The sequence below is a fragment of the Neoarius graeffei genome, chromosome 1 (genome assembly GCF_027579695.1).
Source record: "Neoarius graeffei isolate fNeoGra1 chromosome 1, fNeoGra1.pri, whole genome shotgun sequence".
In the NCBI taxonomy this organism is placed as follows: Eukaryota; Metazoa; Chordata; class Actinopteri; order Siluriformes; family Ariidae; genus Neoarius; species Neoarius graeffei.
The window spans coordinates 3,312,336-3,330,510 of NC_083569.1; the positions used below are offsets into that span (position 1 = coordinate 3,312,336).

At 40.2% G+C, this 18,175-nt stretch overlaps 1 protein-coding gene across 1 annotated transcript in view; it reads right to left on the reverse strand.

The window, feature by feature from the left end:
• The window catches only part of dpp6b (dipeptidyl-peptidase 6b), a 178,119-nt gene that overhangs the window by 71,498 nt on the left and 88,446 nt on the right, over positions 1–18,175 (reverse strand). Inside the window, exon 3 of the mRNA XM_060928201.1 lies at positions 8,521–8,619. Within this exon, the coding sequence (XP_060784184.1) occupies positions 8,521–8,619 (99 nt within the window). The remainder of the gene's footprint in view (positions 1–8,520; positions 8,620–18,175) is intronic.

The following is an 18,175-nucleotide window of genomic DNA, read 5'->3' on the forward strand; positions in this document are numbered from 1 at the left end:
TTCAAAAACTTGTTTGATGATCTATTATGGCCCTTTTCCACTACCCTTTTTCAGCTCACTTCAGCCCGACACGGCTCGCGTTTCGATTACCTCAGAGCAGCACGACTCAGCTCGCTTCAGCCCTACTCAGCACCCAAAACTCGCACGGTTTTGGAGTGGGGCTGAAGCAAGCCAAACCGAGCCGAGTGGGGCTAGGGGCGTGAGCAGACACTCCCCTGTGCACTGATTGGTGAGGAGGAGTGTCCTCACACGCCCCGCGAGCACGCTGGGATCTGTAAACACCGTAAACCCGGAAGAAGAATAATTACGAATTACGAGAATTATGAAGCCTTATGCGCCTCGCCTCATCTATACGCTCTTGCCAGTATCTGTTGGCCACAGCACCAAGACCAGCAACACTAACGACACCATGTCCTCCATGTTTATTGTTTACTATCCGGGTCGTGAGACTACCGCTTAAAGGGTCACTGATGTCACTGCTTGCGCCGCCTAACGACATCACGTGACGTCCACCCACTTTCGCTAACTCCACCCAATGTGTCCACCCACTTCCAGCCAGCACGGTTCAGCGCGGTTGTAGTCGAAATGCAACTCCAACAGCCCCGCTCAGCTCGACTCAGCCCGACTCAGCACGGCACGGCTCAGCCCAACTCAGCCGCGTTGGTAGTGGAAAAGCGGCATTAGTTACTATTCTATCCACATTCACTGGATATGAACAATCGCGCGTTCTGATTGGTGACTCTACTACTGGGATATCAGCTCATATACGGTGAGTAGAGAAGAAGAAAGTGGTGGAGTGTGTTGCTGAACCAACCGAGGACGAAATTAAAAACTCTACTCGAAAACAAAACCCCCAAAAATACAATAAATAAATAAATAAAAAGCAACAACTATGGAATAAAAGTACTTGATGGTAAGAACATATCTTTTTTTCCCAAGAATTATTATTAATCATCGCATTTTTCACAAATTGCTCGTCATCTCATCGGTTTGTTTACATTCTAAGCGGAAACAATTTTGTCAGACGTTTTGTATAAAGTTTTTATTTATTGAATTTGCAAAAAATAAAAATGCTGTTTCTCAAAATCCAGTGAATGTGGATAGAATAAAACAGTTATTACACTCAATCTTGGTGCTACGCGCCTCGTTAAGGTATTAGGCAGAGACCCGTCCACCCGTAAATTTGACGGGCGATTGCCGATTTCAACGGGCAAGTATACACACAGACGGATACTGAAACGGACGATAATGCCGAAAATTTTCGCACATGAATACTCCCACATGTCATCCGATAAATCCAGTTATGTTCCGCCCACACACGGACTGGCCATCGGGAGTAGCGGGAGTTTTCCCGGTGGGCCGGTGGTTCAGTGTGGGCCGGCGGAGAAAAAAAAAAAAAAAAAAAAAAAAAAAAACAGTTGCGCGCTGGCCTTTAACATGATAAGCAATGTTAACAGTTTCTTTAAGAAACTGTTAACATTGCTTATTACAGTTGCGCGCTGGCCTTTAATATGATAAGCAATGTTAACAGTTTGTTAAATAAACTGTTAACATTGCTTATCATATTAAAGGCCAGCGCGCAACTGTTTTTTTTTTTTTTTTTTCCTCCGCCGGCCCACGCTGAACCACCGGCCCACCGGGAAAACTCCCGCTACTCCCGATGGCCAGTCCGTGTGTGGTTCCGCCATCATTTACAAATCGTAAGAAACACAGTTTAATACAAAAAATACTGAAAACTTGAAATGAAAAATCAGAATATTTCATCGCTTCCGCCATTTTGGCCCGCACTGAATCTTGTAACATGCGGACTGAATAAATCGCGAATTCTGATTGGTCGAAAATTGCCAAACACCCTGCGTTGTAGTTTCCTCTTTCTTGGCGGGAGAACCGCATTTTTTTTTTGCTGACTCACTCTTCTGGATCAAGATGAATCCCAACAAACGCCCCAAATTGAATGTTACAAAAATTGATTCGTTTTTCCACAAAAAGACAGAAAAGGTATGTGTGATACATTGATTAACAAGGGGGTTTCATGGGGGTATGTGGCTGTATTCCTGAGAATACAATAACATAGGACTCAAAGTATTCACCTGGAAAATGAGGTGCAGTTTTCAAATATCTGTAGGCCCTAACAGTACAACATTTGATATTTCAGAAAACTGCAGAACCATCAGTCCCAAATAGTAATGCAGGTGTTACAGCACATTTGGCCTTGGATACTGATGGAGGTGGTGGAGAAGTACAGGCATGCCATTCTAAAGACTCAACACCAATTGAAACAGACATACTACCAGATATACCAATAGCTCATAAGTTCGCAGCTAATCAGTCATCAGCTACATGTATGGAAGCTGTGCTTGAGGAACAGCAGGTAGATCCTGCTATCACCTGTGTGTCTTCATCTGGAATTGACACTGAAATACACACTGCTCCTGTTAAAACTACAAAACCCAAGACAGCCAAAGTTTATGCTAAAAAGTTTCAGGATTCTTGGTGCACAACATTTCCATGGGTGAAACATGATATGTCATCTGATGTCATGTTCTGTACAATTTGTCGACAGTGCAAGAATGATACAGTTCTGAGCTCTGGAACACAAAATTATAGGATCAAGACCCTTGAGGACCATGCCAAGAGTAAAGGTCATTTGGCTGCAGTGGCAGCTGCAGATCCTAAACAAGGCCAAGTGTTGGTGGGATTCAGTAAAGCCGCACAGACCAGGAAAGCTGCAGTCATATTAGCTCTAAAAACAGTGCACTGGTTGTCGGTTGAAGAAATAGCTAATAAGAAATATAGTAGTCTTCTCCACTTCCTTCGTGACATTGATGTGAAAGATGCAGTTCATCTTCAGAAAGGTGCGAATGCTACCCATGATAGCCCAGATATATTTAACCAGCTTCTTGAATGCCTCAACTTTGTCCTAGAAAGAAATCTCAAGACCGATCTCAGAAAATCACCATTTGTGGGCATTGGAGTTGATGAGAGCACTGATCGAGCACAAGAAAAGCATGTGGTGATTGTTGTTCGGTATATTCAAAAGCAGTCAGCTACACCAAAGACCACATTTTTATCTTGCGTTTCTGTACGTGATGGAACAGCTGCCACTGTACTGGAAGCAATTAGAACCAGCCTAAACCACTTTGGAGTGCCAATTAGGAAAGTTGTTGGCCTGGGTACGGATGGAGCAAGCTCCATGGCTAGTTCTCAGAATGGTCTCAATGGGCTTATGAAAAACCTCAACCCCTTCACAGTACATGTGCACTGTGTCTGCCATAGATTGGCATTGTCAGTGAGTCAGGCATGTAAGGATATTCAGCTGGCACAGGCTGTTACCACTATGATATCCACAGTTTATACGTATATCCAACTTTCCCCTAATCGTCTAGAAAGATTTAAGGATGTTGCAGCAATACTTGAGAGTGACACAGTGAAATTTCGGCGTCTCTTTGAGATAAGGTGGTTATGTCTTGGTGAGGCAGTTGTTGCACTGATCCGCAACTATGAGCCCCTAATGATCATGGTTGGCCAACATGCTGCTGAAGGTGATCTGACAGCAGCCAGTATTGAAAACCACATGTCTCAGTACAAATTTGTTGCAATGTTAAATTTGCTGGCAGACATTTTGGCTGCCACAAATCACCTCAGTAAACTATTCCAATACCAAGATGTGTCATTTGGGTCCATCAGGACAAATCTCCAAAACTGCCTCACAATATTAGAGGACTATCAGGCCAATGATGGTGTTTATATGCATCAGATGGAAGACATGCTTCATGAACACGGCTCGTACAAGGGTCAGGTACTGTCAGAAGCACCAGGAAGGGGCGAGAGGCAAGACCAGAGGGAAACTTTCATAGCAGCAAGGACTCAGATACTTGAAAACCTCCTTGCAAACATCAGGCAAAGGTTTCCTCGTGTGGATCTGCTGGATGCCATGCAAATCTTTGACCCCAGTGCCTATCCCATCGAAGTAGGCCTTCCTCTATGGGGCATTAACCATCTTGAAACCCTCCTGGCCCATTATGGTGCACATCATGACAACAGAGAGGGGGAAAGGTTTGCTGCTCTTGTTGATGCTGACCAGGCAAGAGGAGAATTTCTTGTCTTCAAGCGACTAGTATACCAGAACAGGTTCTCAACAGATGGTGATGATGAATGGCAGGAAGAGGGTCATTTTCCAAGACCAACTCAGCTCATGAAGAAGATATTTGGAGGTCCAAACATGCCAAATCAGCGGCTCTATCCAAGCATGTTTCACCTCATGTCAATGGCAATATGTGTGCTTGTTGGCAATGCAGAGGCTGAGCGAGTCTTTTCTGTTCAGAACAGGATCAAAACCAAGTTGAGAACAAAATTAAGTATAGTTAGGCTGGAGCAGCTTATCAGACAAAGCTACGAAAAGTTAGATCGTCAGGAATTTGACTTTGATGCAGCAGCAGACCGATTCTTGCAGGCCCCTAGACGTCTGTAATCTTTGTGTAAACCAAAGAAACTCAGTTCCCGTTCTTTCAAAGTTAATTTTCATTTTTGAGTAGTTTGGTCAAAATATTATGGATGACAGTCAGTGACAGACATTCTGCGATTTAATTTGTGCCACGTAAAATAGAATACTGTTGGGTTTTTTTTTTATTAAATACTGTAACTAGATCAAAAGATTATATACAATTCATTGTTGTTTATTTTCTTTTCACTTTTGTTACCAAATCAAACACCATACATACATCTGATACATTCAGGAGTGAAACTGAAAAAAAATACAAAGTAAAAATATGCAATATTTCTGATCAAAAATTACACGCCATTTCACCCTGAAAATGTCCTAGAATGCAGGAAATGAAGTCTAAATTTCAAAAATTTTCTGGGGGGGCATGCCCCCAGACCCCCCTAGAGGGACTTCACGCCTGCGGCGCTCGTCTTCACGCCTGCGGCAGTCATCAGGATTATATAAAATATTATTTTTGACTGGTAATTTTCTTTTTCTGCCTAATACCCTACGCCTCGTCACCTATCAGCTCATGTACGACTCGATTTCATGGAATAACTGTTCAAAAAAATATATAATTTTTTTCTAAACATTTTTTAGATGGAAACATATGCATTTTTGCCCCCTGATGGATATGCAGTATTGACATATTGAAATACAACCACGTCACCAAACACGCCAAAGACCCGAGGAGTTGAAACTAGTCTCAGTTGTTAAAGAAAAACAAACAAATAGCAGCAAATATGAATCTTTTCTTATTTTTTATAGCTGCAATTAATACAAACTGTAAAGAAATGCTGTGAAGCAAAGTTACCTTCAAAAAAAAAACAATGACTTAACATTTTCTACCAAGAGCACTAAATACTAAACTCAACGGCGACAATATCTGGCGTTAAAAATATACACTGCAGTTTTTAAGCATGTTTCCAGGACATTTAATTTTGTTGTAAAGCTATTTTGAATTTTTTCTTTTTAATATTTATTTGTTTGTTGTATCTATCCGAGTCAAAAGTCTAGGACAAAATTCTTATTAAAAACTAAAATAAAATTAAGCTTCCTTAGAAGGTTTGCACAGCACCACAGACTAACAGGAATTTATTTTAAAAACATTCTACAAGAAAAAAAAAGGACATAATTTATTAAATAAATATTATTTACTTGCTGTGTGTAAGAGAAATTAAACACTTGTTGATTATCTTTTTGTAACTAATGTAGGTAACACAGTCCGTCTAAGAACTACAACAGTCCCTTGAAGGAACTACAGGTCCCATCGGCAAACTTCTGCGTTGACCTACGTCACGCCTGGGCGGGATCACCAACGTCACATCCTCCAGGAAGGCATAAGTAACCCGGAAACTCCTAGCTCGCTCTCTCTCTCTCGCGCGTCTTGGACTTCAAGCCGTCCGGACACAAAGAGATACCCTGCACCAGAAAACCCAAGAAAAGACGTCTTTCTTGCAAGATCCACGATTTAGCGCGTTTTCTTTTTGTTTACCTTTGGCCACGGTAAAAATCCAGAATCGCGCGATTTTTAAACTCAGATAGAGTTACAACCGGTTTTTGTTTGTCTATTGTCAGTAACGTTACAAGACTGCAGCCCAAGCAGTTTAATTTAAAAGTTAGAAGCGACCGGATCCTTCTCATTAAAGCGTTGTGCACATTATCTGATCAGAGACTTTCTTTTCATCACGAGCAACCACGCTTTGGACCAAGAAATCCTCTGCTTTCCACGGAAGCGACTCACGTGCTCCACAACGGTGAAACTCCAAAAGTCTCGGAACATCTCATAATCTCGCGTAGAGGCAAGATACTGAAGTAAGAGACTGGCATTTGGGCAGAAAAACTAATCTTAGGAATTCGCTTTATGAAGAAGTGTGAATTTAAACTCAGGAACGGTTTAAATGTGTACACAGTAGACCCTCAGGGTATTGAATTAATTATTGTTCTATTTTTTGTCCTCTCAATTGTTTAATAGATAGGCTGTTGCATGCTTTCCTCTTTTCCTTTCTAACACTTTAATTTCATTCTTACACATATTTTGACCTCATCAAGATTTCAGTGGAATTAGCTGCTACGGCTAATTCTTTTGTTTCATTAGCATCCAGGGCTAATTGTATTGTCTCCAGGCCTCACCACATGATCATACACACACAGAACACACCTCAGTTAGCATTCCATGCTAGCCCTTTTGGTTAGGCCATAGGCCTCACAACACACCTTAGCTAGCAAACCGAAGCTAACTCTTTTGTTCTATAAAGGAACACGTGGTGACCCTTCCCCCCTCCATTCTTTATCACGAGGTTCTTTGTCTCAACTTTAGATAATATTCCAAGCCCTGATTCAATTCAACATTTATAGCGCATTCCCCCGTGCCCACATTCAAATCCACATATATCAGAGATGACCATTTGAATGTATTTCAATTGCTAATATTTAATTTTTTAACACACACACACTCCTATGGGGGGACACATCTCACTGTTTGCTGCTGACTATTTGAAGATTTCAACTGCCATCATTCATTTTATCTTTGCTATAATAAATTCAATTAATTATCGAAACTGTGTGTGTTTGTTTGTTGTTCCTATATTTTTGAAGTTACTTGATCTCAAAGGATTCCAAGGTGCATATAGGTTGTGTAATATGGTAAGTGATCATAGTAATTTGGAATATACCATAATTTAGCTGTTTGGTAATTTATTATTAAGCATCAAAATTAAAGGTATTATTTAATGAGACTGATTTAATGAGATTGATCACTTAATTTAATTGCACCTACACTAAATACTGTATGTACATTTTTTTGGATTTTTGGCTGGTGATGGTGACATGATGGTATAATTCTGATATTGTGATAAATGTTACAGTATGTAATTTAAAATAAATAAATATATTTTTTTTTTCCTTCTGTAAGAATTACAAGCGGACAGGAAGCAGCTGATGTACTTTTAAATGTAAAAATATTTGACCATTTAAATTTGTAAAATTGGGCGCTAATATTTTTGCAGGTGTTTAAAAAGAAAAAAAAATACTGCCTTTAAAAAAAATAATAAAATGATAATTTCTTCACAGACATTTAACAGTTATTCCACGAAATTGAGGCGTACATGAGCTGATAGCTGACGAGGCGCGTAGCACCGAGATTGAGTGGAGTAACTGTTTTATTCTATCCACATTCCTCAAAATCCAGTGAAAACAGAGCATTTTTATTTTTTGCGATTTCAATAAATAAAAACTTTATACAAAACGTCCAACAAACGTTTCCGCTTAGAATGCAAACCAACTGCCGAAATGACAGGAGCAATTTGTGAAAAATGCGATAATTCTTGAGGAAAAAAAAATGCATTCTTACCATTTTGGGGTTTTGTTTTCAAGTAGAGTTTTATTTCGTCCTCAGTTGGTTCAGCAACACACTCCGCTGTTTTCTTCTTCTCTACTCACCGTATATGAGCCTAGTATATATCCTAGTCAGGGCGGCACGGTGGTGTAGTGGTTAGTGCTGTCGCCTCACAGCAAGAAGGTCCTGGGTTCGAGCCCCGGGGCCGGCGAGGGCCTTTCTGTGCGGAGTTTGCATGTTCTCCCCGTGTCCGCGTGGGTTTCCTCCGGGTGCTCCGGTTTCCCCCACAGTCCAAAGACATGCAGGTTAGGTTAACTGGTGACTCTAAATTGACCGTAGGTGTGAATGTGAGTGTGAATGGTTGTCTGTGTCTATGTGTCAGCCCTGTGATGACTTGTCCAGGGTGTACCCCGCCTTTCGCCCGTAGTCAGCTGGGAATATATACATATTCCTATATATTGATTTTCATGTTTTAATGTTTCTATTAATATACACACACCACTATACTGTACAAATTTTATCAAAATAAAAAAAACACTTTGAATAAAATGTCTGAAATCACAAATTATCAGGAGAAGGCTTCAACTGTACACCACTGAGCTGAGTGATGCAATCAATCAATCATTCTCTTCACCTGTGCATGACGATCAAATGAGGTGTCTCTCTCTCTCTCACACACACACACACACACACGACGTACCGTTGAGCCACTTGGCCTGGGGGTCATGAACCTGCAGCTCCAAGCTGAACAGATCCTCCACTGTGACTTTGTTCTTGGAGGCCAAGTCATCATTCTCACCTGCAGGCAACAACATACACACAAGCAAACATCAGTCTGTGTGAGAGAGAAAGTGAAAGCACAGGTAAAAGCTTTCAGCTCCATAAAGCAAACATTAAGTGTGGTACAGAGTAAAATAACCCTCAGCAGCACTACATTATTGATTCCAGGCACATAATGGATGGAATGCTTTATTACTTATTAATAACACGGGCGTGGTTCAGTAATTACTCACATAATGAAAACGCCAACGCACCACTTGGCCATCTGCTAAAAGTAAGCAATACGAGGACCAGAACAATGCACCTGAACGATACGCACAGCGGCGAGGAAATACGAGTCCACTTTCTCTCATGTCTGAAGCAACACGAGCAAGGGATGGAAAATATTTAATAATGGGTTTATATTTGACCCAGAGTGGTTGATTCACTTTGCATTTTGGGACACTGGCTCTTGCCTTGGTCAGATTTAAACATAATCAGGTGTGAGGGAAAAACACTGAATGGTTGGTGATGAGGGTGCGGAGATCTTCATGGTGTAAAGAAGCATAAAGAAGTGAGCCCCAGCTCCAGCTCTGCACTGTGGGTCAGTCTGCCGAGCTGAGGCTGAATGCTTCAAGTCAGCGTTCCGCTATACGGGACTTTAGATAAATGTAGCTCCACTTAAAAGAAAAAAATGGTTAGACAGGAAAAAATTAGCACCCTCGTATAACGATGACACTCGCACTTTAAAACAGACCACTCGAAAATTGGAACGTAAATAGCATCAAACAAAATTGGTAGCGTTCAAATTAGCGTGGAAGGAGAGCTTCCTGAAGTATAGAAAAGCTTTTAGTGCTGCGAGATCAACTTATCGGTCCTCCCTAATAGAAGATAACAAAAATAATCCTAGATTCCTGTTTAATACTGTAGCAAAATTAACCAGGAATAAGTCCACTATAGACACACGCACACCTGCAGTATGCAGTAGCAACGACTTCATGAATTCTTTTAATGACAAAATTGAAAATATCCGACAAAAAATTCAAAACTACCAATTTAAGGCCAGACAATGAAAGTGACCCTGTATTTAATAAATATAACTATCAGATCAGCAATTAGACTGTTTTACTCCCCTTAGAGAAATCAAACTACTTTCCTTAATCTCCGCATCAAAATCCTCACCTTGTCTACAACCCCGATTCCAAAAAAGTTTGGGACAGAGTACAAATTGTAAATAAAAATGGAATGCAATAATTTACAAATCTCAAAAACTGATATTGTATTCACCATAGAACATAGACAACATATCAAATGTCGAAAGTGAGACATTTTGAAATTTCATGACAGCAACACGTCTCAAAAAAGTTGGGACAGGGGCAATAAGAGGCTGGAAAAGTTAAAGGGACAAAAAAGGAACAGCTGGAGGACCAAATTGCAACTCATTAGTTCAATTGGCAATAGGTCATTAACATGACTGGGTATAAAAAGAGCATCTTGGAGTGGCAGCGGCTCTCAGAAGTAAAGATGGGAAGAGGATCACCAATCCCCCTAATTCTGCACCGACAAATAGTGGAGCAATATCAGAAAGGAGTTCGACAGTGTAAAATTGCAAAGAGTTTGAACATATCATCATCTACAGTGCATAATATCATCAAAAGATTCAGAGAATCTGGAAGAATCTCTGTGCGTAAGGGTCAAGGCCGGAAAACCGTACCGGGTGCCCATGATCTTCGGGCCCTTAGACGGCACTGCATCACATACAGGCATGCTTCTGTATTGGAAATCACAAAATGGGCTCAGGAATATTTCCAGAGAACATTATCTGTGAACACAATTCACCGTGCCATCCGCCGTCGCCAGCTAAAACTCTATAGTTCAAAGAAGAAGCCGTATCTAAACATGATCCAGAAGCGCAGACGTCTTCTCTGGGCCAAGGCTCATTTAAAATGGACTGTGGCAAAGTGGAAAACTGTTCTGTGGTCAGACGAATCAAAATTTGAAGTTCTTTATGGAAATCAGGGACGCCGTGTCATTCGGACTAAAGAGGAGAAGGACGACCCGAGTTGTTATCAGCGCTCAGTTCAGAAGCCTGCATCTCTGATGGTATGGGGTTGCACTAGTGCGTGTGCCATGGGCAGCTTACACATCTGGAAAGACACCATCAATGCTGAAAGGTATATCCAGGTTCTAGAGCAACATATGCTCCCATCCAGACGACGTCTCTTTCAGGGAAGACCTTGCGTTTCCCAACATGACAATGCCAAACCACATACTGCATCAATTACAGCATCATGGCTGCGTAGAAGAAGGGTCCGGGTACTGAACTGGCCAGCCTGCAGTCCAGATCTTTCACCCATAGAAAACATTTGGCGCATCATAAAACGGAAGATACGACAAAAAAGACCTAAGACAGTTGAGCAACTAGAATCCTACATTAGACAAGAATGGGTTAACATTCCTCTCCCTAAACTTGAGCAACTTGTCTCCTCAGTCCCCAGACGTTTACAGACTGTTGTAAAGAGAAAAGGGGATGTCTCACAGTGGGAAACATGGCCTTGTCCCAACTTTTTTGAGATGTGTTGTTGTCATGAAATTTAAAAATCACCTAATTTTTCTCTTTAAATGATACATTTTCTCAGTTTAAACATTTGATATGTCATCTGTGTTCTATTCTGAATAAAATTTGGAATTTTGAAACTTCCACATCATTGCATTCCGTTTTTATTTACAATTTGTACTTTGTCCCAACTTTTTTGGAATCGGGGTTGTACTAGATCCCTTACCTACACGTCTATTCAAAAAGATAAATACCAGAAGCAATCAAACCACTTCTAAAAATAATAAACTCTTCCCTTAGAATTGGCTATGTACCCAAATCCTTATCAAACCTCAACTCCTGTCAGCTGTCCGATTATCGGCCAATATCAAACCTCCCCTTTATCTCCAAGATCCTTGAAAAAGCTGTGGCACAGCAGTTATGCTCATATTTACAGAGGAATAACATCCATGAAATGTATCAGTCAGGATTTAGACCTCATCATAGCACAGAGACAGCACTGGTTAAAGTAGTAAATGACCTACTGTTGGCGTCTGATCAGGGCTGTGTCTCGCTGCTTGTGTTGCTTGACCTTAGTGCAGCATTTGATACCATTGATCATTCCGTTCTTCTGGATAGACTAGAAAATGTTGTGGGAGTTAAGGGAATGGCCCTCTCCTGGCTCAGATCGCTATCAGTATGTTGATGTAAATGGTGATTTTTTTTCTAGACATACTGAGGTAAAGTTTGGTGTTCCACAAGGTTCTGTCTTGGGCCCACTGCTTTTTTCTTTATACATGTTCCCTCTGGGTGATATTATTCGTAAACATTGTATTAGTTCCCACTGTTATGCTGATGACACACAGTTGGATGTTTCTGCAAAACCTGATGAGAGACACCAGCTTAATAGAATTGAGGAATGTATGAAGGACATTAGACACTGGATGCTGATTAACTTCCTTCTGCTTAACTCTGACAAGACTGAAGTACTTGTACTCGGACCACATGCAGCTAGAAGTAAGTTTTCTGATTCCACAGTGACTCTGGACGGCCTTTCTGTTTCTTCACGTGCAGCAGTAAAAGACCTCGGAGTGATTATTGACCCCAGTCTTTCATTCGAAACTCATATCGATAACGTCACCCGGATAGCTTTCTTTCATCTCAGAAATGTCTCCAAGATAAGAAATTTAATGTCACTACATGACACGGAAAAACTAGTTCATGCTTTCATTACCTCCAGGTTGGATTATTGTAATGCCTTACTGTCTGGATGTTCCAATAAGTGCATAAACAAGCTCCAGTTAGTTCAAAATGCAGCAGCAAGAGTCCTTACTAGAACTAGAAAATATGACCCCATCACCCCTGTCTTATCCACACTGCATTGGCTCCCAATCAAATTTCGTATTGATTATAAAATACTACTATTGACCTTTAAAGCACTGAATGGTCTCATACCACAGCACCTGAGTGAACTTCTGGTCCTCTATGACCCGCCACACCTACTTAGATCAAAAGGTGCAGGCTATCTGCTGGTACCTCGTATAGTGAAGGCTACGTCAGGGGGCGGAGCCTTTTCTTACAAAGCCCCACAGTTATGGAACAGCCTTCCAAGTAGTGTTCGGGAATCAGACACAGTCTCAGCGTTTAAGTCTCGGCTGAAAACAGATCTGTTTAGTCAAGCCTTGTGTTAATGAGGTAAAGGAGTAGATCTGGAGGATCCTCAGACAGAGTGTTTTGGTAAACTGGGATGTATGGATGCTGTCAGTCCCCACTCGCTTGCTCACTCGAGTTTGTTGACGGTGTAGTGGCTGCTGCTTTATGTCCCGGGGCCCCTCATGACTGTTGCCTTTTGGCTCTCCCTTTTAGTTATGCTGTTATAGTTAGTCTTGCCAGAGCCCCTGTTTGCACTCGGTACAAAATGTATACTGTTATTACTCTTTAGGTGACACTGGGCATACCTAAAAACCTGTGTTTTCTCTCTCCACCCCTCCTCGTCTCTTCCCTCCACCTATCCCTCTCTGTTGAGTTACATGTCGATCCTGAGACACCAGTGATCCTGACCTCTTCTGCTCCTCAGACCTGCCTGATCCATCCTGATGCCCTACTTCTAGCTGGAGTCTCATCACACTGCTCCTGTGGAAGACGGCCCCATACGGACAGTTGCACTTGGAAGTTGGCTCTGGACACTTACAGTAATGCATCTATGGCTGGGGACTACAGTTGACTTGCTAACTTCAAGACTGCAGTTGTCATGAAGAGTAGATAACTTCAACAAAATAGACTACTTGTTAAAAGTATAATGAACTTCCTGGTTACACAGTTGCACTTTGTGACTCTATAAGACACAGTTATAGAAGCGAGTTATCACGCTATCGGTTATCACCCAGACGAGGATGGGTTCCCTTTTGAGTCTGGTTCCTCTCAAGGTTTCTTTCTTGTGCCATCTGAGGGAGTTTTTCCTTGCCACAGGCTTGCTCACTGAGGATAAATTAGCTCATGTTTAAAGTCTTTAATTTTCTGTAAAGCTGCTTTGTGACAATGTCCATTGTTAAAAGCGCTATACAAATAAACTTGAATTGACTTCTCTCTACATCAAAACTGAAACAACTGGTGAGCCAGCCAGGAAACGAAAAGCTAATTAAATGAGTCATACCATGAATCAAAATTCACATCAGTGAACCAAGCAGGTCAAAATAAACTAGCAAACCAACAAAGAGTCAAAAATCAAATTCGTGAAATCAACCAAGCGTCAAAACAAATGGGCGAGTCAAAAAATAAAATAATGAGTCAAATGAAATTGGTGAGCCAACCAGGAGTCAAAAAATTGAATCTGAGAGTCACACCAGGAGTCAAAACTCAAAAGTAGTGAATCAACTAGGAGCCAAAACAAATTTGGTAAGAAAGCCAGGAGAAAGAAACCTAATCTGAGAGTCAAAAAATCAAATCACCAGTTAGCGAGCCAGCCAGGAGTCAAAGCTGAATTCGTAAGTCAACCATGTTTTAATTATGACATTATTGTTATTATTTAATTTCTGGAGAAAGTGCATTGAACATTGTCAACTAGCTTTCAAAATAAATACAAATAATATGAAGCAGGAAAGCAATGGAAATAAAACAGAACAAATAAAAAGTAGTTTAAAAAATCTAAGAACTTAAACTGAACTATCTTAAATAATATAAAAGTAATTTGACACCGTATCAAAAACAAAAGCAAACTAGATAGAGACTGTGACTAAAGTCACAGTAATTTGTGCTAGCTGTTACAAACCAGGATGTCTGGTCACCGTACCCTATAGATCGGGAACGGTAAGAGATAGAGAATGACGCTTAGTGAGTTAAAGTTGCACCCTACCACCCTGAACAAATCAGGGATGAGAGTGGGTGGTCATCAAAAAAAGCAGAAAACAAGATGGCGCCCGAAGCCAACCGGGGGGGGGCTTCAAGATGCCCCCCCGGAAAATTTTGATTCAATGTTCAAAATGGCCAGAAAAATGTCTCGACTATATTTTCTATTCATTTTACAACTTATGGTGGTAAATAAAAGTGTGACTTTTCATGGAAAACACAAAATTGTCTGGGTGACCCCAAACTTTTGAACGGTAGTGTAGCTATCTATTCATCCATCCATCCAACCAACTGTCTACAAGTCCATCCATCCAACCATGTAGCTAGCTATTCATCCATCCAACCAACTCTATCCATCCATCCATCTGACCAATTGTCTTTGTTCATCATCCAACCATCGATTGTTTATTGAACATACAAGAACAAAATTGGCTTAACAAAATATAACAAGACATGCAGGGGAGGCCTGAAACCTGATGGTTTTTCGAGGGTCTCCCCTTGTTAAAATAAAAATAATAATATTAGGGTCAACTTATATAAAAGTTAAAAAAAAACTTAATAATTAAAGTAATTAATCAAATAGATAGCCAGGAAAAACATACAATTTGCTACAAGCAAATATATGAATCAGGGATGAGAGTGGGTGGTCACCAAAAAAGCAGAAAACGAGATGGCGCCCGAAGCCGGGGGTCTGGGAGGGATACCCCCCCCCAGGAAATTTTTGAAAAATAAGGCCTTACAAACCACTTGTCCTGCAATCTGAGCTGTAGTAGATAAAAAAATCTGTTGTCTTTTTTATATATTTACATGAAAATATGTTTCAAATCAATAGGAGTATTGTTTGAATTCCAAGGGTATGGTTATAATTCATGATCAACAAATACGACAAACTAAATTCACATTAAACGCAAATTTTATTAATTATCAAAATGTTCATATATTAAATAAAATTTCTTAGGGAGAAAAGGTGAGTCACCCTGTGTCCTCATTAGTTGCATATGATTTCAAAGTCTTTTGAAATATTTAAGTTTTCAAAACTGTCAGCACTGATTCAGATTTACTGACCATCATATACATGTTCAATGCATTAAATCAAACGAATGCTAAGTTTATGGGAAAATGTCTATGTACACTTTATACAATTATTTATAGTTCACAGTCGCTTCTCATTTTCATTTCATCATTTTGACTTCTTCAGCTTTTTGGCCAAAGACAAGAGCTCGTCAGTCCTCTCTCTGTTTTTTATACCAGCACCGATTTCACGTACCTTCGCTTCGTCTCGCTTGTCAATTGTATTCGGCATTTTGAGTAAAAAAGCCGATACGAAAGAGAAACGTATTTTTGAAGCGCAGTGACGATGAACATGTGCAAGTTTCGATAAAATAGAACAGATGCGGGCACTCTTGTAAGAACTGTTATGATTGGCTATCATGCTCTCGCTAGCGATGTTTTGGCCAATTACATTGTAGATAGCACATATTCTACCGCGAGACTAAAGATGGCGAAAATGTAAACATGTAACATCGTCGTAGGAATGAATTACGCTTGAGTATCATGAAGGAACATACCCCAACCCCCCTCAATAAATGAAAAAAAAATCTCAACGGATTTGGCATAATATAAAAAGGTTGATTTTTACTCAGAAAAAGTAGCCTGGCAAGCCAGACTAAATGTGAATATTTAGTCTGGCCTCGCGCGTAGACATTTCCGACGGGTGTGGGAGGAACAACCCGCTGTCTTTCAAACCGTCTCTGTGCGTATAGGCCAACGCTCTGACCAATCAGTGCAACTGTGACTGTGACGTAGTCAGAGCGACAGAAAGCAGTGGGGGAGACCTTGAAATAAATCATTTTTCAAAATGCGTATTAATTAATAAACAGGTTCTAGATATTAAGAAGTTTGGAGATAATGACCACAAGTTTGGAGTCTGTACCACATACTTAACATACACTCTTATTTTTTTCATGTGTTTTTCAAGGGTTTGCTTAAACCAGGGATGTGATTTGGGGCTGGTGAAATTATCTGAAAATTTTAGCCAGGGGTCTGGGGGCCCCAGGCCCCCAGCTGGTCCAGGGCAGCGCCCTGGTGGGGGGGACAAGGGAGGGCGAAGCCCCCCGAAGCTCCTGGGTTCTGGGGTTTTCTGACTTAAAAATTGTACTAAAATGGCAAGCAAACACAAGAAAAAACTTGTCATGATTAACAAATTCAAGCCAATTTAATGGTCAACATGCAACTCTGAGCCCCTATAGTAAATTCAATGATTCTTAACTGACAAAAAGCCAAAACATGAAACCTAAAAATGTCATTCTAAATTAAATCATCTGCATTAGAATAAATAGAAAATTGTATAAGGAAAAACAAAATGTATACTTTCAATTACTGTAGAAGTTGAACATACCTAAATGTGCCTTTTCAAACAAACATGATGCAACATAAGAATTCATCCACCATTATTTATTAAACTCTATTGCTCCTGGGAGTCTCCCGGTTTGCTTCTTATGTATGGCAACTTCTAATATTTGATTAAGTTACTGCACACCCCGTTTAGACAGGGTAACAGGATTGACACAAAAAAATTAGTCATGCATAGACTACTTACCAAAACTGAAATTTTTAAGTAAATATTCTCAGATTCAGTTCATTCTGCCATCCATATAAAAGGTGAGAATATGTAGATCCTTGGCAACAAATAATTTCAATAATAGCTTTTGGGAGCATTTATTTTTGTTATGTGATTAATCACGGTAACAGAACTGACACAAACCTCTGGGACAGGTACAAAAATTAACAAAACATCGAAAAAATATCTTTTCTTAATGGCATTTTCAATTTGTGACATCATATGTCCATTGTGGTTTCCACAGTCTTGTCGTTGAACATGAAAAAAAGTTTCAATTCCACCTTTGTCTAACATTAAAAAGTCTCTTTTCAGTGGGACAGCCATTTTTGCTCATTTTCGACCCTAAGATTTGCTACAAAATGCACATTTATGAACCAAAGTAGTCAAATTTTGAAATGCAAGGTAGAACTGATAATGTTTTATCATATGAGACCATAAAAAGGTTTTAGAAATCTCAAAATGTAAACAAAACACGTCCGGACAAAAAAAAAAAAAACGTTTTCTGTGAAATTGACTCATGTACAGAACTGTACAGTGTTCACTCACTTGAGGATTTTCATATGCAAGAATAAAAATCACTTTCACTAAACAACATTCACAAAAAATGTGTTTGCAATTAACTGGGATCCACTGTTTTTATCATTTCAGCCGCGCATCAGACCCTCGGCCAACTGAAAATGTCTTTCATGCGCTTTTCTCCCTCATGAGAATTTTGAAAAGTTGGCAAGTATGTATTATTTGCACTAACATTTTAATATTGAATAAACAAATCAAAACTGTGTATAGTTACCTTACATCCACACTGTGGGAAAAGTTTTGAGCGAAAATTAAAACTAGCTTCGAGTGAAAAAGGTGAAATAATCTGTGATGAAGTTGGCAGAGACTCTGAGGTAAAGTGAGAGGAGGCGGGAGGGGGGAGGGGTCAAGCATCACTGCCGCCAGCGCTCGAAACTAACGGTGTCCCGACGTCCCGGGGACCATAAAAAATGTCATCGGGACACAAAATTATCATATCTGGGACAATCCCGGGACAATGGAAAAAAATAGATCTAGAAAAAAAGTTCTACATTAATATTATTTACAAAGCCGTAACAC